Source organism: Genypterus blacodes, unplaced genomic scaffold (genome assembly GCF_046128005.1).
Source record: "Genypterus blacodes isolate CSIRO-AG114 ecotype Tasmania unplaced genomic scaffold, CSIRO-AGI_Gbla_v1 ptg000076l_1, whole genome shotgun sequence".
Taxonomy (NCBI): Eukaryota; Metazoa; Chordata; class Actinopteri; order Ophidiiformes; family Ophidiidae; genus Genypterus; species Genypterus blacodes.
In genome coordinates this window covers 723,022-749,490 of record NW_027466885.1, presented here as the reverse complement: position 1 = coordinate 749,490, position 26,469 = coordinate 723,022, and the positions used below count along the sequence as shown (strand labels likewise).

The window sequence follows — 26,469 nt, the reverse complement described above, 5'->3', positions numbered from 1 at the left end:
TGCTATATATTAAATAAGGGCACCATCCCTTTTTTACAAGGGGGAAGGATAGCAGGTGATTGATTGAGGCCTCAAGGGTTCACCATAAATTTGAAATATCACAATTAGTAATTCAAATAATCAAAATAAAAGAGAACTTGGTTGAAGTTATGGAGTCCAAACTCAACAGTAATATAATTACCGGACTTATCTGTCACAGTTATCCTGGATAACCTTCCTGTGAACCAAAGTTAGAGTAGAGGCACTGTCTCTTTTCTGAAGACCTAAGAAAATGTATGCTGCACATGCATTGGTTATGTGACTTCAAGTTCTACTAGTTCTCCATTAACTACATGAGTACAAAGACAGGTGAGTATAACTGACCTTAGTTGTATTCCAGGTGGAGGGCATTGAGAAGATCTATGCTCGCTACCAGACCATCATCTCCACCACTAAGTCCAAGACCTATGACATTCTGGATCACCGAAAACTGGAGGTAACAATGATTATACTCCTATAATAGTCACACTGTGATAACAATTCCTGTAAAACTCGTACTGTTATGTATGTTTCAGTTTGACAGTGATTACGCAGACTTCCAGCTCCAGGTTCAGGCTTTGTTCCAGTCTATTCAGTCTCTGCTAGACTTCTGGTTCCAACAGAATCTGACGGTGAGTTCAACATGAACAGAGCTGCTGTGGGAAATCTAGGAGGAGTAGTTTGAATTAGACATAGAGAGACATTGAGATGAGATTAAGGTAAACTAGCACATGGAAATGCAGGTAAGTGTGGACTAAATTCTGATCAAATAGATTATTAAGAGTAGATGAGAAAGAGATGAGATTAAACTAAAATTATGTGACATTAAGTGAAATGTGATCATATCCTACTGACCTACTGCTATAGATAAAACGGGGTCAAATAGACTAGTTTACGAGATAAAATCGAAACTAGAGGAGAAATGCTCAAACAAAACTGCAACAGGATTGCCTCTGTTGTTTCTATTTCAGACTGAGCGGATGCTGGAGCTGCTCCTGGTTTTTGAGTCCAGTCTAGAAGCTTGTCTGGACCTGAAGAAGAACTACCTGCTGGTGCTGCAGCACTACAGCAGGGAGTTGGAGCAGCTGAGGAAGACGTACCAGAAAGAGAGAGACAAACCTCCGATTGGCAGGAATTTACCCCCGGTACGGTACGACCAGTCTAAAAGAGACAGGACACTGGCCAAGAACCTTTCCTCTGTATCAGCAGCTGTATGTTTGTCTGACAGTTTGCTTGTTCATTAGCTGGTGGTCCTCTCCTAGTACCTGTGTGTTTCTCTCTTAGGTGGCAGGTAGAATCCTGTGGTGTCGTCAGCTTCTCAGGAAGACTGAGGGTCCCATGTTGATCCTGAAGAAAAAGCTTGATATCCTGAAGGTAGAGACTGATTTTTACTGCAGTACTTTGATGAAAAAGTGTTTAAAAACGACCCCTTTAACCCTGCTGGTCTGCTTGTTTGTGTGTGTGAGGGCCCAGAGCTGTCTAAGGTTATCCAGAGCTACAACAAGATGATGGTGGTGCTGTTGCAGTATGAGGCGTTGCATGTGCATGGGTGGAGCCAGGCAGCAGAAAAAGTTCCGCACTACCTCAACACCACTCTGCTGGTCCGACATAAAAACAATAAGGTGCTGGATGAGAACTTATGTCGAATGGATAATGGAGATCAGATGTGCTTAAAGTGACTCTCTGTTACTCAGGAGATGTTTGTGAACCTGGATCCAATGGTCCTGGAGGTGCTGCAGGAAATAAAGTGGATGACCAAATTGGGCATTGCCATTCCAAAGGTTATCCTCAAGATGACCTCCAGAGAAGAAAAGCTCAACACTTTGCACACCCAGTAAGAAGAACTGTTGCCTTGATATTGTCTGTGGCTGTGTCCTGTCTTGCCTTCCTCTAAACGTGTCACTTCTGGTCCAGGCTTGTGGAGTTGCTTGAGGACTACAGCTCAGTGGTCGCCCGTATCCCATCTCTTCTCTTGCCATTAATGCAGCCGTTCATCGACCAGGTAGCGGTGGCTCTCTCTCCTGGATTCACCACACTGTCCTGGATGGCTCTCAACAATGACAAATGTAGGCAACTATGGGTTATCGATTTGTTATTTGAAAAGAAAACTCTTGAAGTCCAACAACTGCTTTATTAACAACCATTATTCACCACAAACAACACGTGCCACAACCAAGAACAACCCCCTTCTCCTATCCCTTCACACTAGTAGTTCCGACTGCCTTCCAACACATCTGAATTGACTCTCACTCTCCCTTTCTGCCTCTCCCTCCCCTGCAGTCCTAGACGTTGTGTATTTGGCTCTGAAGGAACTGGATCAGATAGACAAAGTTGCCACTGACATCCTGGAGTGTCGCATTGGTGGACTCCTTCAGAACATGTCATCCTGCTGCCTGTTGGTCCTGCCTGAGGACTTACCTATCACACCTCAGGAGTTACTGCGTCTAGCAGACAGCTCCATACAAGCTGCTGCAGACACTCTCTGCTGGTAGGAATTGGAATAACATAATAAGAAAGATACTAGTGCTGCCACTGACAGTACAACTCTGAGTGTGTGCATTTCTAATTGTGTACAGGCAAAGTCAGCAAGTGGAAAAGTATGTGTTTGATCTGATAGAAGAACTGAAGAGGAAGATGAAGCCAACTGAGACTGTTAACCTGGAGGTGTGCTAACACACATGCACACACATACTAGGAATGCATGCTGGCAGGTACACACAGTTTTGAGCCTCTCTCTCTCCTTTCAGGGATCTTTTCAGTGTCTCCATCCAGACTCCAAGACAAAGACTCGCTGTCTGTCTTGTCATCCATGTTGTTTCTACAACCTGATTGGTCAGCTTTGTCAACACAATACAAATGCTATGGTCAAAGGTCAGCATCTCTTCATTCTTCTCTTTTAAAAGTTTTTAACATGTGAAATTTGATCTGCATTAATTTTGTTAATCATTTTTGTGGCTTTTTGTTGTGGGATTTTGCAAAATGTTCACAGTATTTGTTTTGACTGAAAGCATTGGTTTCTCTGCCCCAATTCACGCCTTTTCGCTCAGCCACCAAATCATCCTTGGATGCTCTGAGGAGGAGACTGCATGTCCTTCACCAGCCTTCACCCTCCTCCTCCTCCTCCTGTTTTAGAAGCCAATCAGCTGCTACTCCTCTCCTGAAAACCTCAATTCAACTGGCCATTCCCAACATTGTCCTTAGACCAAACCTTGAGGATATCCAGGTACTCCTATCTCGCACATTATATGATTTGATTTAAAACCAATCTATGAGTAGGATGGCTGACTGCTAAGAATGTATCCTTTGCAAACTTATTTGTTGTGTTTTTGTGGTATTTCACAGAGTATGGTAAATAAGGTGGTGAGCGTTGTGCTGTCAGTAGCTAAAGAAATCCCACTGTGGACCTTCTCTCATCTACAACACCAACAGCAGCTGGTAATAGAACAGCGTGATCATTTATTCAACCTCTATCCTCATTTTCCATCTATGGGAATAAAATCTGCGCCATTTTAGGGTTTATAAAATTCTCTCTGTGTGTCTCAGCTGGAGCAGGCAGCGGCTCGGGACGGAGGAGACGACATCCCGGTCAAACCACCAGTTCTGAGGCCTCTGGACAGACAGCTGGCTGAACACAAAGACATCCATAAGTCAGTCAGTGTAATTACTGAAATGTTGACCCTAACAAAAATGATTGTGAGGAGAGTGATTTTGTTGTTGTTGTTGTTTGGAACAGGTGGGTGATCCAGCTGAGCTCTGTCATTTTATCTCTGACGGATCACACTGCCCAAACGTTGACCGAGCTCGCTTGCTTCTCGTCCCTGTGGAACCAGGTGTGTATGTTTGTTTGAGGGTGTTTTGCTGTTATGCTTCTTCTTGGCCTTGTTCAATATGCTGTTGTGTTTAGGACCCAGAGGAGCAGGTGCAGGCTTTCCTGGAGTCTGACCCCTCACTGACAGAATTCAACTCTCAGATTTCCTCCTACTCTGTAAGTTGCAATTAACATTACAATATATACAGTGTTTAAAATCATACATCATATCAACAAAAGTTCCAATCATCATTCCAAATCATATTATAAACATACAAACAGTATCTGAGGTTTGCACTGTGTTTACCTATGGTGCCCTGATTTCCTGCAGAATCTGGAGGTACAGATCTCAGAGCTTCCTGTGTCCTGCACGGTGGGTTCTGTTCTGTTTGACACTAACGACCTGAAGATGGCGCTCTCTCAGGAGTGTCAACTCTGGAAACGAGCTTTTGGCACTGCGCTACACAGCAGGGCGTCCACTGACATGAATGAAATCTTCTCATTTGTGGACGGGTTGATGAAGCGCCTGCAGCGGCCAATTACAGACCTGGAGGATGTTCGAGTTGCCATGGCAGCTCTCAAGGAGGTAAGCTGACCACTGATTCAGTCATATATTTTAGTACATGAATACTGAAAAGCTGATTGTTTATTCACCCTTTATTTTATTAGTTTTGACACCTTTTTTCTTGCTGCTTTAGATTCGGGAGGCAGAGGTTCGTATCGACGCCACCATTGGGCCAGTGGAAGAATCTTTTTCTCTGCTCAACAAACATGAGCTATTCTTCAATGATGGGAATGCTGAACGTGTTGATGGCCTGATATATGGATGGAACAACCTCAATAGCCTGGTGATGATACAATAAACCGAATAACCAGACAGAACAGAATATGAAAAATATATAATGCACTGTGGTGGTAATTCATTTGTATGTGGAACGACTGACTCTGTCTGTGTTGTGAGTCCAGGTTTTGGAGAGCCAGAACACTCTGGTGAAAATCCAGCCCAGCATGAAGGCAGACCTGCTGTCTGCAGTGAAGAGCTTCCAGAGCGAAGTACAGGGATTCTACACCAAATACGATGACAGGTACACACACACTTCAAGACACTACACAGCCACGTCCTGAAAAGTGAGTGGTTTGGGACTGGGTTTCATTTGTGTACATGCTGGGTACAGGCTAGATTATTTTCAATGTAATTTATCAATAAAATGAATGACATATGTGTAGTCAATATACACTACATGTTCTGAAAGATCAGATGAAATCTTATTCAGGTATCAATTCAATACCTTTGCCTCCACACCGAAAAGCCTTTTATTGTGAAAATTCAACAGCCATTGGCAATCAGTTTGCACTTATATATGTATGCATATTTGGATCTGGTAAATATGTCTGTGTATGTTTGTAGGGGACCAGGGATTGAGGGTTTGGTTCCAACTGAGGCTTGTGAACGTCTGCAGAGTTTCCAGGCTGAGTTTGACCAACTGTGGAGTAAATACATCACTTTTTCTGGAGGGGAGGAGCTGTTTGGACTTCCTGTCAAAGGTGAGCTGACTAACTGTGACAGAGAGAGAGAGAGAGAGAGAGAGAGATCCCCTACTATCCTCCAGCAGATGATGTTGCTGGAGGATAGTAGGGGATGAGAATGTCAATGAGTAGTGATTGGATTATGGCTCAAAGTGACTCTTGTAGCTTCTAAAACACTTGGTCTCGGTTTCCCTCCTGATTTGGTCTGTGCAGATTACCCGGAGCTTCAGAGGATCAAGAGAGAGCTCTCTCTGCTCTCCAAACTCTACATCTTGTACAACTCTGTCATCGACAGCGTTACTGGCTACTATGACATCCTGTGGGCTGACCTTAACATCGAGAAGATCAATGGAGAGCTGCAAGACTTCCAGAACAGGTACAACAGGGATGAGTATGACTGTGACGTTTGAATGGATGCTGCAAGCAGAAAGTCCTGTGTAGTCTCCTCTGTCCACCTCTCACTGGGTCTTTGTGCCGATTTCCAGGATTCGAAAGCTTCCAAAGGCCTTGAAGGAGTGGCAGGCTTTCAGAGATCTTAAGAAAACCATTGACGACTTCACAGAGAGCTGCCCGTTGCTCTACATGATGGCCAACAAGGTGCGACAAACCTCTGCAGTAACATCATTTCATCATATCGTCATTCTGTCTTGGCTTGTTATGATGGTTATTTATTTTTATAAAGTGGCACTACTTTGCTCCTTCAGGCCATGTTGTCCAGACACTGGACTCGTCTCAGTGATCTGACTGGTCACAGCTTTCAAGTGGAATCAGACAATTTCTGTCTCAGAAACATCATGGAGGCCCCGCTGCTGAAGTACAAAGAAGACATTGAGGTATTTACCAGGATATAGCAGCTTTTCCTTTGTCAGAATTAACACCAGTGACCCCTAACATAAAGGTTAAATCCAGTTGCTGTCTATAACCTTTATTGGACATCAACCAATAGGAGGCAAGAATGAGCCGCGCAAGTTTTAAGATTTTAGCCAATCACAAAGTGCTGTATTTGTCTTCTGTGTGTGAAACCTTACATCTCACATGGCCTCTTGCAAATGACTGACAATCATGTATTGATGTGTGTGTGTCAGGACGTGTGTATCAGTGCAGTAAAGGAGCGTGACATCGAAGCCAAACTGAAAGATGTGGCGGCAGAGTGGAGCGGCCACCAACTCAGCTTTGCCCCCTTCAGGTCCAGAGGAGAGCTGCTGCTGAAAGGAGCGGACACCACTGAAAAGATCTCTATGATGGAGGACAGTCTGATGGTGCTGACATCACTGATGAGCAACAGGTGGGGGATGGGGTCCAGACGTGCATGCACAGATGGACACATTGATTAATTAATTGATGAACCAATGGATGATTTGCACGAATAAGTGCCCCAACAATTCAATAACTGAAAGAATGAAGATAAGATTCAAAGATGGAGCTTCCAAGGGGTCAATGAATGAACTAATACATTTATGAATAAATAAAAATGTTCTGCTCCCTGCTCTTGTTCAGGTACAATGCTCCATTCAAAACGTCTATTCAGCAGTGGGTTCAGAAGCTCTCTAACACCTCTGAGATCATTGAGAAGTGGATGTCTGTTCAAAACCTCTGGATCTACCTGGAGGCCGTGTTTGTGGGTGGAGACATTGCAAAGCAGCTGCCTCAGGTCACAACATGCCATCCTCATTTTGTGTTGTAGGCATAGTTTTTCTTTTTTTACATTGCTTTAAAATGTCTGAGTGAAATATTTAAAGTGCGTTTTTGTTCTTGATTTATTCAGGAGGCCAAACGTTTCCAGAACATTGATAAGTCATGGCAGAGGATCATGCAGCGAGCACATGAGGTTACTAATGTGGTTCAGTGCTGTGTGGGAGACGAGACACTCAGCCAGGTACAGATGCCCATAGATGCAACATATGTTCAAAACTACAGCACTGAGGGAATCAGAGCGTAAGTAATGTTGAGTTGTATTTGAAATGTGGCTCTTCTCTTTTCCTCCTTGTCCAGCTACTCCCTCACCTCCTGGAACAGTTGGAGTTCTGTCAGAAGTCTCTTTCTGGTTACCTGGAAAAGAAACGCCTGGTGTTTTCTCGTTTTTTCTTTGTGTCTGACCCCTCCCTGTTGGAGATCCTGGGCCAGGCCTCAGACTCACACACTATACAGGTAACACACTGACACCAGTCACTGAGGAACTTTGATTTGTCAGATTAGTTTTCTGTTTAGATGAACTACTGGATATCTCCATGTGAATCAAGTCTTTTTCTTTTCCATCATTTTTCAGGCTCACCTCCTCAGTCTGTTTGATAACGTTAACAGAGTTGTTTTTAATGAGAAAAATTATGACCAGATCGTTAGTTTTCAGTCCCAGGAAGGAGAAACTGTGGAGCTGAGCGAGCCTTTACTGGCACAGGTACACGCACAAAATACAAACACACACACACACACACACACACACACACACACCAGTTGTGCCAAGATTTTCCTTAAAAGCAAAGACAGCCGATCGTACTACACTATACTCCATAGTGTACTGTACTCCAACCTTTATTGATTCAATTCAATAACAATTCGTATTCATTGCCCTTGATGCGAGAGCCTGGCTTACTTACTGATATCAATAAATGTGAAATCCACAATAAAAAAATCCAAAATGCCTGGAAAACAATATTTCATCAATTCTCAGCTTGTTTCCATTGTGATTGCACCTCAGCTTTTTGCATTGGAGGTTTCTGTTTTTTCAGGGGAACGTGGAAGTCTGGTTAGGCCAGCTGTTGGCTGGTGTGAGGCAGACCATTCACAATATCATCCGGCGGGCCCACCTTGCAATCAGTGAGCCAGAACTGAAGCTTTTAGATTTCCAGTCAGGATACCCAGCTCAGGTCGGCCTGCTGGGCATCCAGATGATCTGGACCAGAGATGCAGAAGAAGCCCTGGTCCTCAGCAAGGCGAACAAGAAGGTACTTGTGTCACTATTCTCTCTATTCTGCTGGCCAGGGGTGATCTTGGGGCTGATAGATCTCTGCACTTCACACAGTGACCTAAAGTCATTCAACCAGTGCAGGATGAATGATGGGCTGTACCGGTACAAGGATCATGAGATATCAGACTTTAACCACTGGTGCTTCTCCTTTTCCTCCCTCCCTGTGCCATCTCTGATCGGCTGGCAGATCATGCAGACAACCAATCAGAAGTTCCTGGACATTCTGAATGAGTTGATCGATATGACAACCAGGGAGTTGAGCAAGAATGAGAGGACCAAGTATGAGACACTCATTACAATCCACGTCCACCAGAGGGACATCTTTGATGAGCTGGTGGGTAGATGAAAGGAGTTCCGCAATCAAAACAAAAATCGAAAAGTAACAATTTAAAAACAAGCAACCACCTAGTAAGATAAGAGGAGAGGAGATGAGAATTTGCAGCCATCCATCTGAATTAAATTGTTCCGCTCTTTAGAAAGCGACTTTTGCTTTGTCAATATTCTGTTTCCTTGTCTATCCATCAGGTGCATCTGAACGTGCGGTCTGTGTCGGACTTTGAGTGGCGGAAACAGTCAAGGTTTTATTTCCTTGAGGAAACGGACAGATGTGTCATTCAGATAACTGATGTGGAATTCACCTACTGCAACGAATATCTGGGCTGTACAGACAGACTGGTCATCACCCCACTGACAGACAGGTACGGACAGACAGGTCATCCATCCTGACAGGCACACATTTTTTTACTTACTTGTTATTACTTATAAACTCACGTCCTTTAACCAAACACCAGTCCTGCAGGCCCAGGCTCACATTTGTAGATGATAAACGTTAAAAAGTACCTTCAGCACCCAATCAGCATTCAGTATGGTAATAGTTTTTCCTAACATTTTCCAGGTGTTACATCACTCTGTCACAGGCTCTGGGGATGAGTATGGGTGGAGCTCCAGCAGGCCCAGCAGGAACAGGTAAAAGTGATGAGTTCTGATATTGACTGTTTTGATTGATTGTCAATATTGTGAAGCCAACAATATTGATTGTTTTGCCAGGGAAGACAGAGACAACTAAAGACATGGGTCGCTGTCTGGGTAAATACGTGGTGGTTTTCAACTGTTCTGACCAGATGGACTACAGAGGACTGGGTCGTATCTATAAAGGTAACTGCTGTTGCAGAGTTGTTCCATCTAAAACAGGCATGCTTGCCATTATATCGGCCATGACTAAAGATTGTAATAAACAGAACTTATAAACAGAACATCCCCACTGCTGGAAGAAAATCATAGTGAACCTTCCAGAAGCTTGATGTAGGGTTATAACAGATGTGACAAGTGTGCATTAAAGGATTTAACAGGTAGTTTCCTCAGAATAAGGCCATGGCAAAACAATGTGATCCCTGTGTTATTGTGTGTCTGCAGGTCTGGCCCAGTCTGGAGCTTGGGGCTGCTTTGATGAATTCAACCGAATTGAGCTGCCAGTGCTGTCAGTAGCTGCCCAACAGATTTACATTGTCCTGCAGTGTAAGAAGAACAAGAAGAGACAGTTCATCTTCACAGATGGAGACTTGGTTGACATGGACCCTGAGTTCGGCATCTTCCTCACTATGGTAACTGACCACTAACCATCAAGTTAGTATCAAGGGATCTAGCTGGTAAAATGAGTGACATTCAACCGAACATGATAATGCTGGTCAACCTGAATAGGGTTCTAGACAATCTACCAAACAACTATCAAATTATGTCTACTACTATAGCATTATCCTATACTCCTATCCTAACTACTACTACAAATACTACTTCTACAAGTGAACAGAAACAAGGAGAGAGCTCAACATCTGAACTTAATCCTGAGCAGAATCTTTTAGCCGTACTTTTGACCATACTTGAATTGATCCTACAGAACCCTGGGTATGCTGGCCGTCAGGAGCTGCCCGAGAACTTGAAAATCCAGTTCCGCACGGTAGCCATGATGGTCCCAGATCGAGCCATCATCATGAGGGTCAAACTTGCCAGTGCAGGTTTCCGGGACAACCAAGTCCTGAGCAGGAAGTTCTATACCCTCTACAAGCTCTGTGAGGAGCAGCTCTCCAAACAGGTACTTCTACTGGTCAAGTAGACTCAAGATACTGCCACAGTTGATCGTCATGTGACCACTTTACATGATCAGGTTATTCATGTCTCTACTCATTTTCTTCATTTAATCAGGTTCACTATGATTTCGGTCTGAGGAACATCTTGTCGGTTCTGAGAACACTGGGTTCGGTGAAGAGATTGAACCCAACAGAACCAGAGAAGACTGTGGTGATGAGAGTCCTGAGAGACATGAACCTTTCCAAACTGGTGTGTGTGCATGTTTGCTAATGCCACAAAGCACTAAGGCCAAAATCACATAGTCAGAAGCAACACTTTATTGATTTTAAACACTAAACACTTTATATAATTTTGAATTATTATTATTTACCCAAAGCACTAACAATAGACGGTGTAAACTTGAGCTCAAGGCAATAAACTAGTAATCTATTATTTAAAAAAAAAATACACGTTACATCAATATATACGTATGTAGTTGTAAGCAAACTGTCATTCTCACACTGTATACTGGATACAACAGAGACCCTAAATACACATTTATCATGGTGGAAGGGTGATGACTGACTGATTGAATTGTCCTCTCTCTGTTTGATCTCTAGGTGGATGAAGATGAACCATTGTTTATGAGTCTGATTAATGATCTGTTTCCTGGTATTGGTAGGTGTCACACACTTTATCAAATACGAAAGTCAACTTGAGTCATTTGAACTATTATTGACTATAAAATCTGCCTGTGCAGTAGTTCTTTTTCATATTATTACCTGTTTCACTATAAATCCACCACTTACAGGAATTTCTCTGAAAAAGTCAGAAATCGTACAGATCTTCTCTCTTCTCCTCCTGGCCCCTGTCCTCCTCTCCCCTAGTTTTGGATAAAGCCGGATATCCAGACTTGGAGTCAGCTATCTTCAGTCAGGCTAAACAGGCCGGTCTGATCCCTCATCCACCTTGGATCCTCAAACTGGTTCAACTTTACGAGACTCAGAGAGTCCGACATGGTAAACAGACATACTGTCCACTTTGTCCACCTTTCATGACGTATTTTGAATTTTGAATTTTTATGCAGAAAATGGAGGAAAATGGGTTAATAGAAAATGGGTGAAAAAGGAAAAGAAGCAACAGAGAGAAAACTTGGGCAGTTCTGATGACATTAGTGTGATGCAGTTAGTTTAAATGACATCACTGTTGTTAGTTTGATGATATCATTGATGTAAAAATGCTAGATGACATCATTAACTATACCAGATGACCAGATAATACAAAAATGTGCATGCAGTTGAACATACCATGAAGGCCCGCCCCCCCTAATGGAGGAGAAAGGGAGCTGACACCTGTTCTTTCTTTTAGGGGTCAAATGTAACAAGGTGTACCTTAAGCATCCTCAGAAGTGCATTTAAAATGAAGTGCGGGTGTGCTGGTGTTTTTGTGTGTAGGCATGATGACGCTGGGTCCCAGTGGTGCTGGGAAGACCACCTGTATCCACACGCTGATGAAGGCCATGACAGAATGTGGCGCTGTCCACAGGGAGATGAGGATGAACCCTAAAGCCATCACAGCCGCACAAATGTTCGGCACGCTGGATGTCACCACCAATGACTGGACGGATGGAGTCTTCTCCACCCTGTGGAGGAAGACGCTCCGAGCCAAGAAGGTGATTAGATAATAATAATAATAAACATTTTATTTGTAGAGCACTTTTCATAGTTAAAAACAGTACAAGTGACGTACAAGTGTTGGTAAAAAACAACTTGGGAAGTACATAGAAGTAAAAATGCACCTTCACTGCAGATTCTGTCTTACCAGAATTTATTCCAATTAAATTAATTTTCAGTTTGTTGTGATGCGCTTCTTTTATTGTTTAGGCTATCAAGATTTAAATGTGTCAAGATGTAATTCTGTAGTGTTTGCATATTAATGTGTCAATAGGATCATAGTTCATTTTATTGAGTTTGTCATGGATTTGTGTGTTTGTGTAACAGGGAGAGAATATTTGGATTGTGTTGGATGGTCCAGTGGATGCCATCTGGATTGAGAACCTGAACTCGGTTTTGGACGACAACAAAACTCTGACACTGGCAAATGGAGACCGAATCCCCATGGCTCCATGCTGCAAGGTGACAATAAAGTACTGCAGATTTCAGAGTCTGTGTCTGTGAGTTAGAATATACTAGTTAGCTAAATATTAGAAACTATTGGAAACTAAATATTAAAACTCATTTTCTGTGTTTGGTCCTCAGGTCGTCTTTGAGCCCCACAACATTGACAATGCCTCCCCTGCCACAGTGTCCAGAAATGGGATGGTATTCATGAGCTCCTCTGTGCTTGGCTGGAGCCCCATCCTACTGGCCTGGTTACAGAATGTTCCAGAGCAGCAAGCTGAGGCGCTGCAGCAGTGCTTCAACTGCTGCTATCAGGTGAGCTGCAGTGGAGACCGTCTGACAGAACACAGACAGGTTGTAAAGTATCATGTCTCAATGTTGCGACTTTATGAAAGGATTATAACAAACTATCAGCAACTGTATAAATAATGAAAAACTCTGAAGACTGCATCCATCGATACATTGAAGGAGCCACTTTTGCAGTGACAAGCACAAGATACCATCCCTAAAACCCAAATTTGATCATTACTTCATATCAGACAGTCCTAAATGTGCAAATGTTGGACTTTTTACTGAATATGTCTGGCTTAAATCCCCATTCCACTCCAAGGATTCCAAAATAAAACACATCATCTCCTACTAATAGAATCTGATTTGTGAATTTCTTTGAACCCCCAGAATCCCATCATTTAACCACAATGTGATGTGTGTACGACATGTGAGAAGAGATGCGGAGGCAGGATTAGGGTGCAGACGGTTGTTCAGATTTCCTCTGTGATACTTTGCAACATCTCAGTTGTTGTTATACTATACTTTTGTTGTCCTGCAGGATTTGTTGGACTTCATCTCCACGACAGCGTGTCCTAAAATGCAGGTGCTGGAGTGTATGTACATCAGACAGACGATAGACCTACTGCAGGTGTGACGCTTTGACCCACATTGTACAATATATATATATTGATGTATGGTGGGGGGGGGGTACACTTGCCGGGACACGATATTAAACCCGGCACCGTTTTTTTTTTGCGCGCGCGCGGGCGCCGGGAACGTCACGGACAACGCGTTTTTTGCACTTCTGATCTACAAAAGGGGGTCGGGAAAGAAAAAAATTGAGAACCACGACTTCAACAGGTCCTACCCACCGAGCAGAAACAGCAACTCTGATTGGTCAGACCTAACAAGCTGAAGAATCCATACGATGAAAGGATAATAATTCCCTGCAATGTTGTTATCTAAGTGTACTGTATGTCTTGTTTTTAGGGTTTGCTCCCAGCAGGGGAAGAGAAGCAGGGTTGCCATGGAAATGTTGGTCGACTGTTTGTTTTTGCAGTGATGTGGTCCCTGGGCGCACTGTTAGAGCTGGAAGACAGAGCTAAGATGGAGGCCTTCCTAAAGAAGGTCTGTGACATGTGTGTCTATTAAACTGTGTTCATTGTGTGTGATGGTTAACTGTAGGCGACACAGTTCTTTTCTTTGTTTGGGCAACCTCGTCCTCTCTTGTACTTATCTGGTTCATGTGAAAGGCTGACACTTAAACGTTGGTCCACCACAGCATCACCAGAGGAAGACAAACACTGAAGAATTAGGACTTGAACATTAGCAATACCATATAGAGTCCCCTTTAGCTTCCAGTCTGTGTCAAGGCTTGTCCATTCTAATCGGTGTGTGTTGTGTATGCAGGGTCACGGCTCGTCTCTGGACCTGCCGCTCACTCAGGACGACCAGACCATGTTTGAGTTCACTGTGAACGAGAAAGGACAGTGGGAGCACTGGTCCAACAAGGTCTGTGGACTCTCAGACACTCACTGTGCACCCAAGAAATCTGTTCAGAATCAATAACCATGGTCAATAAAGTAATGTGATCCTGACAATGACAGAAAATGTAAATGTATCTTCAAAAGAAATACAAATTAAGACCCACATTACAAATGGTGGCCTGTGTTCCATGTGTTGTCCTGGTCCAGGTCCCAGAGTACATCTATCCCAAAGACCACGTACCCGAATACTCATCCATCCTGGTCCCCAATGTGGATAATGTGAGAACGGACTTCCTGATGCAGACCATCATGAAACAAGGAAAAGCAGTCCTCCTGATTGGAGAACAGGGGACAGCCAAGACTGTCATGATTAAGGTGAGGGGTGGGGTTATCTTTTTCGACAACACAGATGTGATCGGTCATTTGATACAATGTGACACCGAAATGTTGTACTTTCTCTGGGGCACAGGGCTCCATGGGAAAGCTGGATCCAGAGGTCCACCTCAGTAAGACGGTGAATTTCTCTTCAGCCACGCTGCCCTGCATGCTCCAGAGAACCATTGAGAGCTACATCGATAAACGCATGGGAGCCACCTATGGGCCCCCAGCTGGCCGCAAGATGTCCGTCTTCTTAGACGACATAAACATGCCTGTCATCAATGAATGGGGAGACCAGGTCAGCTAAAGGATTTCTCATTGGTCCATTCCTGATTTAGGCCACTTCCACACATGGAGTCATACATTGTATATACATTTTTTTCTTTGGTTCAGTTGCTTTCCCATTGCTTGATTATAAACGGACCAGTAAAAACGAGATGTTGAAGGGGGAGTGACCATGGGTAGGCCTGTAATGACAAACCTGATTTTCAATGGTCAGAATTATGTTTGACATAACAACAAAATAGTAAGCAAGCATGACGGTCATGCTGCTGTCATGATTGCTTTCAGTGACAACTTTGCTGCTTTGGGGTTCTCACACACAGACACACAACGTAGAGATGTCAAATGTTACATCATTGCTGCCCAATCCAATAACCAATTGTGTTTTCTCTTTGTCTTACTCTCTGTCATCTGCCTAACATCATCAGCATAACCAATCAGATAATTGCTTGTTGTCCCCTGTCTCTTTCAGATAACTAACGAGATTGTGCGCCAGCTGATGGTGCAGGGAGGTTTTTATAGTTTGGATCGTCCAGGAGAGTTTATCACTGTGGTGGATGTTCAGGTAAACATTATCAACATCACTGAATTTGTTTATTTAGGATTAACTAATATAAATGATATGCAGTACAACCCACTGCTTCACATTGATGTGTTTGGTTAGAATGCTGGGTGTCAATACTGATTTGCTGTCACATGACTGCTGCCCAAACGCCGCTCTGAATAATGGATCTAATAATTCCTTCCTTTCCCAGCTGGTGGCAGCCATGATCCACCCTGGCGGAGGTCGTAACGATATACCTCAGCGTCTTAAGCGTCAGTTCTCCATCTTTAACTGCACACTGCCATCCAACTCCTCCATTGATAAGATTTTCAGCACAGTGGCTGAGGGATTCTTTTGCCCAGAGAGGGAATTCCCTGCCGATGTGTGCGCTCTGGCTGCCGCTCTGGTTCCTTCCGCCCGTCGGGTGTGGCAGGCAATAAAAGCTAAGGTAATAAACTTTAATTGAAGAAGAGCTGAATTGTGGCTGTCTTTATGTTCATCATTTCTACACCCCTAGAGGCTCCGCTATCATGAATTTTCAATTTTGGTTGTTTTTTGTACTTCACTTCATTTGGTCGTCTCTGTTCTCAGATGTTACCCTCTCCAGCCAAGTTTCACTACATCTTTAACCTGAGAGACCTGAGCAGGATCTGGCAGGTAGATACTTAGCATCACACTGAGATGAAATCAAACTGCACATATATCAAAAAACATCTACAATAATGGCTAAGTGGTTTCTAACTGTAAATGTGTTTCAGTGTATTGTGACAGTGAGGTGTTATGTTGATCAGCAGTAGTATGTGTTGCTCATGTATATTTATATTTCAGGGTATTCTGATGGTGAAGTCTGAGGTGTGTCAGAGCTGTGAGATCCTCTCAGCTCTTTTCCATCATGAGTGCAGCAGAGTGATTGCTGATCGATTCATTGACAGCAGAGACACACAAAACTACAACCAAATTATACACAAGGTGTGTGTGTGTGTGTGTGTGTGTGTGTGTGTGTGTGTGTGGCTTGTCAAGAAACTGGAACTCAGAACTAAACCTGAGATCTTAACTTCAAAATGAATCGGCCCTAGATCACGGTGGAGGATCATGGGAGTGCTCTGACTGAACATGCTCAAGGGGACAACTACTTTGTGGACTTCTTGCGTGAAGCTCCAGAGGCAACAGGAGATGAACCTGAAGACACAGAGCAGGAAGCTCCAAAGGTTACTATTTAGGGTCTAAATGTATAAACAAAACCAATGTAGTGTTTTCATAACAAGTTTTACCGTAGTTTATTTTTAGATGTTTATAATTAAAATAAATGTTACATTTTGTTGTTGTTGCTGTTTGTATGGTAAATGATAGTGCTTGCTAATTGACAGGTCTATGAGCCAATCCCTTCGCTGGATTTCCTGGCAGAGCGACTGTCTGTCTTCCAGCAGCAGTACAATGAGGCGGTGAGGGGCGGAGCTATGGACCTGGTCTTCTTTATGGTACGGTAATAATAGATTTCCTGTTTAGAGGTTTTGGGTTTGTTTCTTGCAAGTATGAACTATGCATTTTATCATTAGCATGTTAACAAGTAAAAGATCAGAATTATGCTGACTTTTCCATAGCAATTCATTAACAATTCTGTTTTTCTCTAGTACAATAATGGGACGAGTAATGTCTGGCCTCTTGGTTCTGTCCAATAACAGGATGCGATGATCCACCTGATGCGGATCTCTCGGATCCTGCAGACGCCACAGGGAAATGCCCTGCTGGTCGGGGTGGGAGGCTCTGGAAAGCAGAGTCTGACCAGACTGGCTTCATTCATCGCAGGATACCAAACCTTCCAGATCACCCTAACCAGGTCTGATAAACCTTAACCAAACATTCCAGATCACCTTGATCAGATCTGATCGAACCCTACCACACCTGCCTGATCACCCTGACCAAGTCTGATGTAACCTAACCAAACTTTGACCAGGTCTAAAAACCCAAACCCACCTATTTGAAAACTATGACCAAGATTGATCAAACCCACCAAACCATCCTGGCCTGGTTTCAGCAAACCCAGCCAAACATTGGGTAGAAGATTTTCAGATTTCAAATTGATAACACATAAATCTCTCCCCCCCCCTCTCTTTCTCTTTCTCTCTCCATCTCTCTCCCTCTCTCTCTTCATGCCTCTCTTTCTCTCTCTCTCTCTCTCGCCCCCTCTCTCTCCCTCCCTCTCTCTCTATGTGTGTGTGTGTGTGGGCTGCAGAACATATAGTAGCAGTAATCTGTTGGAGGATCTGAAGTCTCTGTATCGTATTGCTGGTCAGAAAAACAAAGGAGTCACTTTTCTATTTACCGACAATGACATCAAAGACGAATCATTCCTGGGTACCTATCTCTCTGTCTGCATGGTTTTATACAGTAATGCTGAGGCAATCATTTACTAGATCTTAAACTAATTTTACATTTAAAATGCCAAATATTTATTTTATTTCCTCATCTTATGTCACAGAGTACATGAATAATGTCCTGGCAAGTGGTGAAGTGTCCAACCTGTTTGCCCGTGATGAGCTGGAAGAAATCTCTCAAGATCTGATTGCTGCTATGAAGCGTCAGCACCCCCGACGACCTCCCACAGCTGAAAATCTCTATGACTACTTCTTGTCCCGCGTCCGTAGCAACCTCCATGTCGTCCTCTGCTTCTCACCTGTCGGGGAAAAGTTTCGGACAAGGGCCATGAAGGTGAGACGACAGAAATTTAAAAAGTGGTTGAATCATTTAAACAGCGACAACCTAAAACAGAACATGTCAGTAGTTCCCTTTCAGCCTTGTTAGTAACCTTTGACCTGTACAGTTCCCAGGGCTGATTTCTGGATGTACGGTGGACTGGTTCCAGCAGTGGCCACGGGATGCCTTGGTGGCCGTATCACATCACTTCTTGTCTCAGTACCAGGACCTCCGCTGCTCAGAGGAAGTCAAAAAAAGTGTGGTGGTTACCATGGGAACCTTCCAGGTATTTTTTCACACTTGTACACTGACATCAACATCTATGGAGTTAGTCTGAGGGATGAATTCTAAATCTCTTCAGCGTGTTTGAATTCATGTGTTTTCTCTCGGACTGATCCTATGCCCTCTGTCCCTGCAGGATCTGGTGTCAGAGAAATGTGCTGAGTATTTTGAGCGTTTCCGCCGCCAGACATTTGTGACGCCAAAATCCTACCTGTCCTTCATCAACAGCTACAAGATTATCTATACCGAGAAGATTGCACACGTCGGCATGCTGGCTGAGCGCATGAAGACAGGTAAACAGTGAGGGCAGGGTTACTGCTACTACACATGACAACAGGCGCACAAGGAGGGCGGTGCCAAGCTGCTGCGTATGAAGACACACATAGTGCCTTTAATTGTAACTCGAAAGTTGGCTGTTCTGATTCGGAAGTTGCCACCTCAATTTTAAATGGGTTCCATAGCCTCCGGAAAGGCATGCACACCAGCAAGAAGTTTATGTTTGTTTTGAAAGCTAGTGAGTTCTACAAGCAACTCTGAAGGTTAAACACAAACTCAGATTTGACAGGTAGCAAGAGACAGAGCAGGAGTTAGTGTGGATAAAAAAGGTACATATTGAGGATGGAGCTATGAAGATTGTGAACAACCTCAACCATTTTAATGTTTTTGTTTACTGCAGGTCTGAGTAAACTGATGGAGGCAGAGGTGTCTGTCTCTCAGCTCTCTGAGCAGCTGGTAGTAAAAGAGCAGGAGCTCGCTGTTGCCTCTCAGAGGGCAGATGTAGTACTGCTGGAGGTCACAGCTAAAGCTCGGGCTGCTGAACAGGTCTGATAATTAGTTCAACAGCTTTAACTTGTTCTTCATTATTTGATTGTTTTACTATTCTAATTCTTTCATTAATCAATTTAATTTGTTTAATAACACATTTCCTTAGGTGAAGCAACAGGTACAGAAGGTCAAAGATAAAGCTCAGGTCATTGTGGATGAGATTGAAGCTGACAAAGTAGTAGCAGAGTCTAAACTCAAAGCAGCAAAGCCTGCTCTTGAGGCTGCTGAGGCTGCTCTGCAGGTATACACCCACACACACACACACACACACACACACACGCGCACACACACACTCCATCCAATATCCTCTATATTTTATGTCCACAGACCATTAAACCAGCAGACATTGCCACAGTGAGGAAGCTGCAGAAGCCGCCTCATCTCATCATGAGGATCATGGATGCCGTGGTGCTGCTATTCCAGAGAGCGGTACCCAAGTCTTCATTTCATAGAAATACTGACATATTTTGTTACTTCCAGCCATATTCATCCTAACAACGATCCTGTCAGACACATATCATCTACTTAGCACCTAAGTATTCATATCGCTCCTCTTCCGCGCCCCCCACTTTGAGAACCACTGCCTTAATGCATAAAGAAATAAGGAAGAAACCTCGGGATGGTGAGATTCACTCTCCATGAATGGCTGGAGAGAGAAAATCAGCAAATCTATCTAAGCCCTGAACTAAACCTGGACCAATCTCTCCTGCAAATAGGAGACTGTGCTTCCTGCCCATTGGTTAGTTTAGCAGTTATCAAAGTAAAATGAAAAGAGGTGCGCCTTAAGGCGGGATTCAAACATTTCTAGGGAACCTAGGAAGTGCTTTCCAAAGAAAAGAACACACACACACACACACACACAGGCTAGGGAGCAGACGTCATGACATCCTTAGTGTCTACAAGGCAACCATTTTAAATCCACACCTACCACCCACACAGAACACCACTTTGTAGGTGCCAAGTAATGCTGTAGCAACAACTTGCATCTTGTTTGTTTATTTTTGACTCTCAGATTGATTCGGTGACCCCTGACCCAGAGCGACCTTGTCCAAGACCTTCATGGGGCGAGGCACAAAAACTGATGCAGAACTCCTCTTTCCTCAGCATGCTGCTCAACTTCAGCAAGGTCACACACACATACACGCACACGCACACATAAACATACACAATAGATGCTCAAGCATACACTCACACACAAAAGGAAGTGTCCTGTGGAGTGTGTGTCAGATGGAAACTCCCTTCTCACATCACACACAGTCATAACCTGCTTTTATATTGCTATATATGGCCTGCATGCATGCGTTTTTGTCTTAGTTGTTGATACCAAGGAACATAGTAACACACACAGGCCTACATGCCTGCTAAGCACTGGATTAGAGCAACTGAGTGATGGTCTATAAATTTAGAGCAGGGGAAATCCCACACTGCCTGCCTGTCTGTCTGCCTGCAGGTCTGTCTGTCTCTATCTGGAACTTATCGTTTTGTGTAGAACTTCTTCTGTGATATATATATATTTATTTATTTATTACAAAATACCTTTGCAACAATCAACCAACAAGCCCTGTAGCTTTAGAACCCAGCAACACTCTGAGAGAGAAACTAGTTCATTCAAAAGATCCCACACCCAAATACAAGAAGAGTAACCTGGTGTATGCAGTACAATGCACAGACCTGCACTTAGGAGAAACAAAACAACCATTAGACAAATGTATGGCTCAACACAGGAGGAGCAGATCTTCAGGACAAGACTCAGCACTTCACCTACAATTGAACGGACAATAGACACTCCTTCAAGGACAACAACATTCTCATCCTGGACAGGCAAGACAGGGGGACTCCAACAACTCTAACGACAATAGTTTCAACAACTAGGAGGACTAATCAGAGTATCAAATACCCTCATTATGACCAGGAGTAGCAATGACCCTGACAATGACTTCACAAAGGTTAAATCCTGGGAATCCCTACCAGTCAGTTTGAACTGAAGAAACCCCTCAAGTCTTTTCCAGCAAATCCGATTGCCTAAGCTCAACTTTCCTTGAATGGAACATTTACTGTGTGTATTTGTATTGTCCAACATGTACCCTGTGTGTGTATTTATTCTGTAGGACTCAATAACAGGGGAGGTGGTGGAGCTGCTAGCACCATACCTGAACATGGATGACTACAATTTGGAGTCTGCAAAGAGGACTTGTGGGAACGTGGCAGGACTCTGCTCCTGGACACAAGCTATGGTTGACTTCTTTGCCATCAACAAGGAGGTGCTGCCACTGAAGGTAGACAGGACCACACTTGCACACATTGTTCTTACATACTGTAACACTGCACAGTCCTCAAATGCAGTGTCAGGAGAATCAAACCTCTCTCTCTTTCTCTGTGTGTGTGCAGGCTAATCTAGCCCTGCAGGAGGCTCGGCTTATTGTCGCTCAGGCTGAACTTTCTACAGCTCAGGAACAGCTGGATGCTAAACAAGCAGAGTTGGACACCGTGCAGGTTAAACGCACGCACGCACGCACAAACACGCACACACACACACACACACGGGATGTTTTTACGATGAAATTGAAAAAAAGATCATTCTTACCTTCCAGTTATGTAATGATTGATTTGAATATGGAAACGAGCAATGGTATATGAATTTTAGGCGCTTTATGATGCTGCCATGAAGGAGAAGCAGGACCTGGAGGATGACGCCCAGAACTGCAGACGAAAGATGTCCAACGCTACAGCTCTGATTGATGGTCTGGGAGGCGAGAAGGTACACCTTTATTCATCCATTCATCTGTTCACTACTTTGTGTATCTGTCCATTCTTCCAGCATCTGTAACCAATAATGCTTTTATACTTTGATCCATCCTTCCCTCTCACTCAGGTTAGATGGACAGACAGCAGTGTGGTCTTCCAGACTCAAATTAAACACTTGGTTGGTGACATCCTGCTGGCTACAGGCTTCCTGTCCTACTCTGGTCCCTTTAACCAGGAATACCGTACCCTTCTGTTGGATCTGTGGAAGAAAGACATGACGCTGAATCAAATCCCCTTCAGTCCTGTAAGACCTTTAGCTCCCAATGTGTTTGTCATTAGCAAGATATTCTTGGAACAAATGTCTTTCACTCCCTCTTATGTTTGTATTAGATTTAAAACAAAAACTGCCCTCATTGTTGCTCCAAATGTTTGTACAGTTAGGTTCGGTGACATGTATCCTGGACATTAAACTATACATTTGTGCAAAACTGCTGAACACTGCTAAAGATCGTCAAATCTGTCCTCTCTTCCGCCCCCCACAGGACTTGAATGTTGTTGGTCTGCTGGTGGACAACACCACTGTGAGCGAATGGAGTCTGCAAGGTTTACCCAGTGATGACTTGTCCATCCAGAATGGCATCGTGGTCACTAAGGCCTCCAGATACCCGTTGCTCATAGACCCCCAGGGACAAGGCAAGAGCTGGATCCAGAACAGAGAGAGGGACCACCAGCTCCAGGTGAGGAGAGAGGGAGAGAAAGAGGGAAGTGAGGATGAGGGGGTAGATGATGGAGATGTAGAAAGGGAGACGAGAAGAAAGGGTGAATGAAGAGATGGGAAACAAACGAAGGAAGGAAAGGAGATCTGCAGCCTTGCCTGGGCGTAGTCTGCAAAGCTCTTTCTTAACCTGCTCTGCTGTGAAGGTCGATGTGCAGTGTGTGGTGGGGGCAGAGATGTTGTGGAGCACTGGCGTGGAGGTGAAGCAAGTATGTGTGGTGCTGACATTGGTGGGGGTTTTTTCTCTTCCTCTCAGGTAACATCTCTGAACCATAAATATTTCCGTTCCCACCTGGAGGACAGTCTGTCTCTGGGACGCCCGCTGTTGCTGGAGGATGTAGGAGAGGAACTAGACCCGGTCCTGGACAACATATTGGACAAAAACTACATAAAGTCTGGATCCACATATAAAGTAGGACAGTTTAGAGCTGGATTCCTTGTAAAAAGCTTTTTATTTAAATTTGCGTGGGATAAAACGTTTCAAATTGTTTCATATCTCACTCCTCCAGGTGAAGGTTGGGGACAAGGAGGTGGATGTGATGAAGGGCTTCACCCTCTACATCACCACCAAACTAGCCAATCCAGCCTACAGCCCTGAGGTGAGCGCCAGGACTGCTGTGGTGGACTTCACAGTCACCCAAAGGGGCCTGGAGGACCAGCTGCTGGGCCGGGTCATCCTGCTAGAAAAACAGGTCCAACTCTTAATTTGATTGTAAAAAAAATGTCTTGTATATGTGCACCTAGCAAGTTACCTTAGTAGTGATGTCTCCATCTAAATAATTATTATATAAATTCTATCCGTTGCTCCTTCCTCCAGGAGCTGGAGGCAGAGAGAGTGAAGCTTCTAGAGGAGGTGACATCCAACAAGAGGAAGATGCAGGAACTGGAGGATAGCCTGCTGTTCAGACTTACCAGCACCCAGGGCTCTCTGGTGGAAGATGAGTCTCTGATAGAGGTGCTGAGGGTCACCAAGACAACCGCCCTGGAGGTACTGAGGGCTAATTTACATATTATTAATTATTGATTACTGATCACACAGAATTCAGTCTCTTCAATTTCAAAACCCAGTTAACGCTGGGAATTTAATTTAAAGTGGACTGAGGACAAATATAGTTATAAATAAAACAGTTGTAATCATTTCATTTACTCAATCATGTATTCAGTTTATTAGCAACAAAATGTAGTTACTAAAATTGGAAATATGTTGTTTTGGTTGTCTCCTCTTCTAGGTGAGTGAAAAGCTGATGATTGCCGCAGAGACAGAAGTGAAGATCAACCAAGCCAGGGAGGAGTACCGTCCGGTGGCCACCCGAGGGAGCATCCTTTACTTCCTGATTGTAGAGATGTCATTGGTGAACGTGATGTACCAGACGGCACTGCTGCAGTTTCTGGGGCTCTTTGACGCATCCATGCAGAACTCAACCAAGTCGCAGCTCACCTCCAAACGCATCAGCAACATCATCCACTTCCTTACCTACCAGGTGATCACCTGCAGACACTTGGGGAATGCTTCTCATCTATGGGATCAATGATGACTGTGGTGGTTTCATTCTCTTGACTCACTGATGTATTACTTGATTGATCACTTGATCGATTGATTGTTTGGCATACCTAGTGACCTACCTAGTGGGGGTCAGTAGCTCAGTTCATAGGGAGGTTCTTGTTCTTCGACCGATTGTTTAATTGTTCAATGTATTGAATGACTAACTGTCAGATGAGGTTTACTTTTTTACTGTTACTTAACTCATATAGTTTAATTTACTGACCATCTGATTAATGGAATGATGACTGGATGTATGGATCTCCCCTTAGGTGTACTGTTACACAGCCAGAGGTCTGTATGAGGAGCACAAGTTGCTGTTCACTCTGCTGCTAGCTCTGAAGGTTGACCTGCAAGCAGGAAACATCTCGCACCTCGAGGTTCTCACCTTCATCAAAGGTCACACACTCATCATTATCATTTTCTTCCCTGCAGTGTTTATTTCACTCCTGTGGCACTCTAACACTCGCTGCCTTGCTTGAGGGCATGTCAGTCATGCTGCTGTTTGTCTGTATGAGCAGGTGGAGCCTCTCTGGATCTGAATTCAGTGGAGTCCAAACCACGGCGCTGGATCCTGGATCAGACCTGGCTCAACCTTGTGCAGCTGTCCAGCTTACCGCCGTTCTCCCAGATCCTTGCACAGGTAAATCTACAGCAGATAGAACCACCACATGTAGAGACACACGACAAGTAGACCCACAAAACATAGATCTACAGCAGGTAGAACCACAATACATACTGTAGATCTACAGCAGATAGAACCACAGCATTGAGATCAATAGCAGGTAGAAGTGGAACATATACTGTACTAGAGATCTACAGCAGCTCTGTATCTTGTATACAGGTGAGCAACAGTGAGCGAGCCTGGAGGACGTGGTTTGATAATCCCTCGCCAGAAGACGCCCCGCTACCATGTGGCTACGAGGAAAAGCTCCACAGTTTCGGCAAGCTGTTGCTTATCCGTAGCTGGTGTCCTGACCGAACCATCGCTCAGGTCTGTTTGCTTACAACTTCGAAACTAGAAAAAAATTTAACGACCGTCACAAGGTGCAACAGTAGCAGCACATGTAGTAGTTAGCTTACTCATTAAATCTATGTTGCTATGTGTGCATTGTCCAGGCGAGGCGCTACATCTCAGAGTCTCTGGGTCAACAGTACGCAGAGGGCTTGGTCCTGGACCTCGATGCCATGTCTGTAGAGAGCGACAGCAGAACCCCAATGGTCTGCCTGCTGTCGATGGGCTCTGACCCAACGGAGAACATTGAGAAACTGGCTAAGAACAAGGTGAAGAGAAAACTAGGTTAAAGGAGAAAAGAATAGCTCATTTCATTGGGGGGTGGAAGGAGAGATTGAGGGATACTGTAAATGGAATGGATAAAATGGGCGGCAGTAGCTTAGTCCATAGGGGAAGAAGGGAAGTTGAGTAAATGGCTGACTGAAGAGATAGGTGGGAAGATGGATGAACAAGTAATGTGCTACTTCTCTGCTTTCAGGGTGCGCCATGTCGTCCCATCTCCATGGGGCAGGGCCAGGAAGTTCATGCTCGGAGACTGTTGGCCCACAGTATGACGGACGGTGGCTGGCTACTCCTCCAGAACTGTCACCTGGGTCTGAACTTCCTGGATGAACTGCTGGAAACTGTGACCATGGCAACAAAAGAGAACGTGCATGAGGGTTTCCGGGTCTGGGTGACAACTGACGTCCATGTCAGGTGAGACCCCGAGTATGCTGGGATTGTGTACAGTGGGTTCTTATTGACATTGTTCTGTCCTTAGAGAGTTATCGGTGAATGGACAGGTTGTTCCTCTGTGTGTGTGTGTGTGTGTGTGTGTGTGTGTGTGTAGATTCCCCATCACTTTCCTTCAGTCCTCCATCAAGTTCACCAACGAGCCTCCTCTGGGTAAAGACAAAACAACCTCTTCGTCCATTCCTCCCATTGTCTCTGTCAACTGTTCTTTTTGTCCTTCCGATCCTCTATCTCTCTGTCCATCCTTTCTTTCATCCTGTCTTTTGTTTTTAGGTATGAAAGCTGGTTTAAAGAGGACTTTCAGTGGAATTACTCAGGAACAGTTAGAAGTGACCACCCTGCCTCAATGGAAACCTCTTCTATACTCTGTGGCCTTCCTCCACACCACTGTACAGGTA

The 26,469-nt window shown here is 44.2% G+C and overlaps 1 protein-coding gene across 1 annotated transcript in view; it reads left to right on the top strand.

Annotated features, from left to right (window-relative positions):
- The window catches only part of dnah5l (dynein, axonemal, heavy chain 5 like), a 35,015-nt gene that overhangs the window by 4,247 nt on the left and 4,299 nt on the right, over nt 1–26,469 (top strand). Inside the window, exons 15-90 of the mRNA XM_076158351.1 lie at nt 380–475; nt 555–650; nt 990–1,163; nt 1,303–1,392; nt 1,485–1,640; nt 1,713–1,852; nt 1,933–2,084; nt 2,299–2,506; nt 2,595–2,682; nt 2,766–2,889; nt 3,066–3,241; nt 3,361–3,453; nt 3,562–3,665; nt 3,752–3,848; nt 3,923–4,003; nt 4,158–4,412; nt 4,525–4,674; nt 4,793–4,911; nt 5,235–5,371; nt 5,567–5,729; nt 5,839–5,950; nt 6,058–6,186; nt 6,439–6,638; nt 6,851–7,004; nt 7,119–7,229; nt 7,346–7,501; nt 7,620–7,748; nt 8,080–8,295; nt 8,506–8,652; nt 8,844–9,016; nt 9,214–9,284; nt 9,366–9,473; nt 9,732–9,919; nt 10,213–10,407; nt 10,518–10,652; nt 11,003–11,060; nt 11,270–11,401; nt 11,837–12,054; nt 12,383–12,517; nt 12,641–12,817; nt 13,332–13,421; nt 13,763–13,900; nt 14,183–14,284; nt 14,467–14,634; nt 14,729–14,935; nt 15,392–15,484; nt 15,675–15,911; nt 16,055–16,120; nt 16,292–16,432; nt 16,540–16,671; nt 16,831–16,941; nt 17,146–17,300; nt 17,697–17,818; nt 17,943–18,172; nt 18,285–18,443; nt 18,576–18,732; nt 19,116–19,261; nt 19,371–19,505; nt 19,592–19,693; nt 20,277–20,390; nt 21,373–21,540; nt 21,653–21,757; nt 21,909–22,022; nt 22,137–22,313; nt 22,552–22,746; nt 23,041–23,196; nt 23,294–23,476; nt 23,602–23,772; nt 24,014–24,265; nt 24,597–24,723; nt 24,846–24,967; nt 25,169–25,318; nt 25,444–25,608; nt 25,818–26,035; nt 26,169–26,224; nt 26,345–26,466. Of these exons, the coding sequence (XP_076014466.1) occupies nt 380–475; nt 555–650; nt 990–1,163; nt 1,303–1,392; nt 1,485–1,640; nt 1,713–1,852; nt 1,933–2,084; nt 2,299–2,506; nt 2,595–2,682; nt 2,766–2,889; nt 3,066–3,241; nt 3,361–3,453; nt 3,562–3,665; nt 3,752–3,848; nt 3,923–4,003; nt 4,158–4,412; nt 4,525–4,674; nt 4,793–4,911; nt 5,235–5,371; nt 5,567–5,729; nt 5,839–5,950; nt 6,058–6,186; nt 6,439–6,638; nt 6,851–7,004; nt 7,119–7,229; nt 7,346–7,501; nt 7,620–7,748; nt 8,080–8,295; nt 8,506–8,652; nt 8,844–9,016; nt 9,214–9,284; nt 9,366–9,473; nt 9,732–9,919; nt 10,213–10,407; nt 10,518–10,652; nt 11,003–11,060; nt 11,270–11,401; nt 11,837–12,054; nt 12,383–12,517; nt 12,641–12,817; nt 13,332–13,421; nt 13,763–13,900; nt 14,183–14,284; nt 14,467–14,634; nt 14,729–14,935; nt 15,392–15,484; nt 15,675–15,911; nt 16,055–16,120; nt 16,292–16,432; nt 16,540–16,671; nt 16,831–16,941; nt 17,146–17,300; nt 17,697–17,818; nt 17,943–18,172; nt 18,285–18,443; nt 18,576–18,732; nt 19,116–19,261; nt 19,371–19,505; nt 19,592–19,693; nt 20,277–20,390; nt 21,373–21,540; nt 21,653–21,757; nt 21,909–22,022; nt 22,137–22,313; nt 22,552–22,746; nt 23,041–23,196; nt 23,294–23,476; nt 23,602–23,772; nt 24,014–24,265; nt 24,597–24,723; nt 24,846–24,967; nt 25,169–25,318; nt 25,444–25,608; nt 25,818–26,035; nt 26,169–26,224; nt 26,345–26,466 (10,929 nt within the window). The remainder of the gene's footprint in view (nt 1–379; nt 476–554; nt 651–989; nt 1,164–1,302; nt 1,393–1,484; nt 1,641–1,712; nt 1,853–1,932; nt 2,085–2,298; nt 2,507–2,594; nt 2,683–2,765; nt 2,890–3,065; nt 3,242–3,360; nt 3,454–3,561; nt 3,666–3,751; nt 3,849–3,922; nt 4,004–4,157; nt 4,413–4,524; nt 4,675–4,792; nt 4,912–5,234; nt 5,372–5,566; nt 5,730–5,838; nt 5,951–6,057; nt 6,187–6,438; nt 6,639–6,850; nt 7,005–7,118; nt 7,230–7,345; nt 7,502–7,619; nt 7,749–8,079; nt 8,296–8,505; nt 8,653–8,843; nt 9,017–9,213; nt 9,285–9,365; nt 9,474–9,731; nt 9,920–10,212; nt 10,408–10,517; nt 10,653–11,002; nt 11,061–11,269; nt 11,402–11,836; nt 12,055–12,382; nt 12,518–12,640; nt 12,818–13,331; nt 13,422–13,762; nt 13,901–14,182; nt 14,285–14,466; nt 14,635–14,728; nt 14,936–15,391; nt 15,485–15,674; nt 15,912–16,054; nt 16,121–16,291; nt 16,433–16,539; nt 16,672–16,830; nt 16,942–17,145; nt 17,301–17,696; nt 17,819–17,942; nt 18,173–18,284; nt 18,444–18,575; nt 18,733–19,115; nt 19,262–19,370; nt 19,506–19,591; nt 19,694–20,276; nt 20,391–21,372; nt 21,541–21,652; nt 21,758–21,908; nt 22,023–22,136; nt 22,314–22,551; nt 22,747–23,040; nt 23,197–23,293; nt 23,477–23,601; nt 23,773–24,013; nt 24,266–24,596; nt 24,724–24,845; nt 24,968–25,168; nt 25,319–25,443; nt 25,609–25,817; nt 26,036–26,168; nt 26,225–26,344; nt 26,467–26,469) is intronic.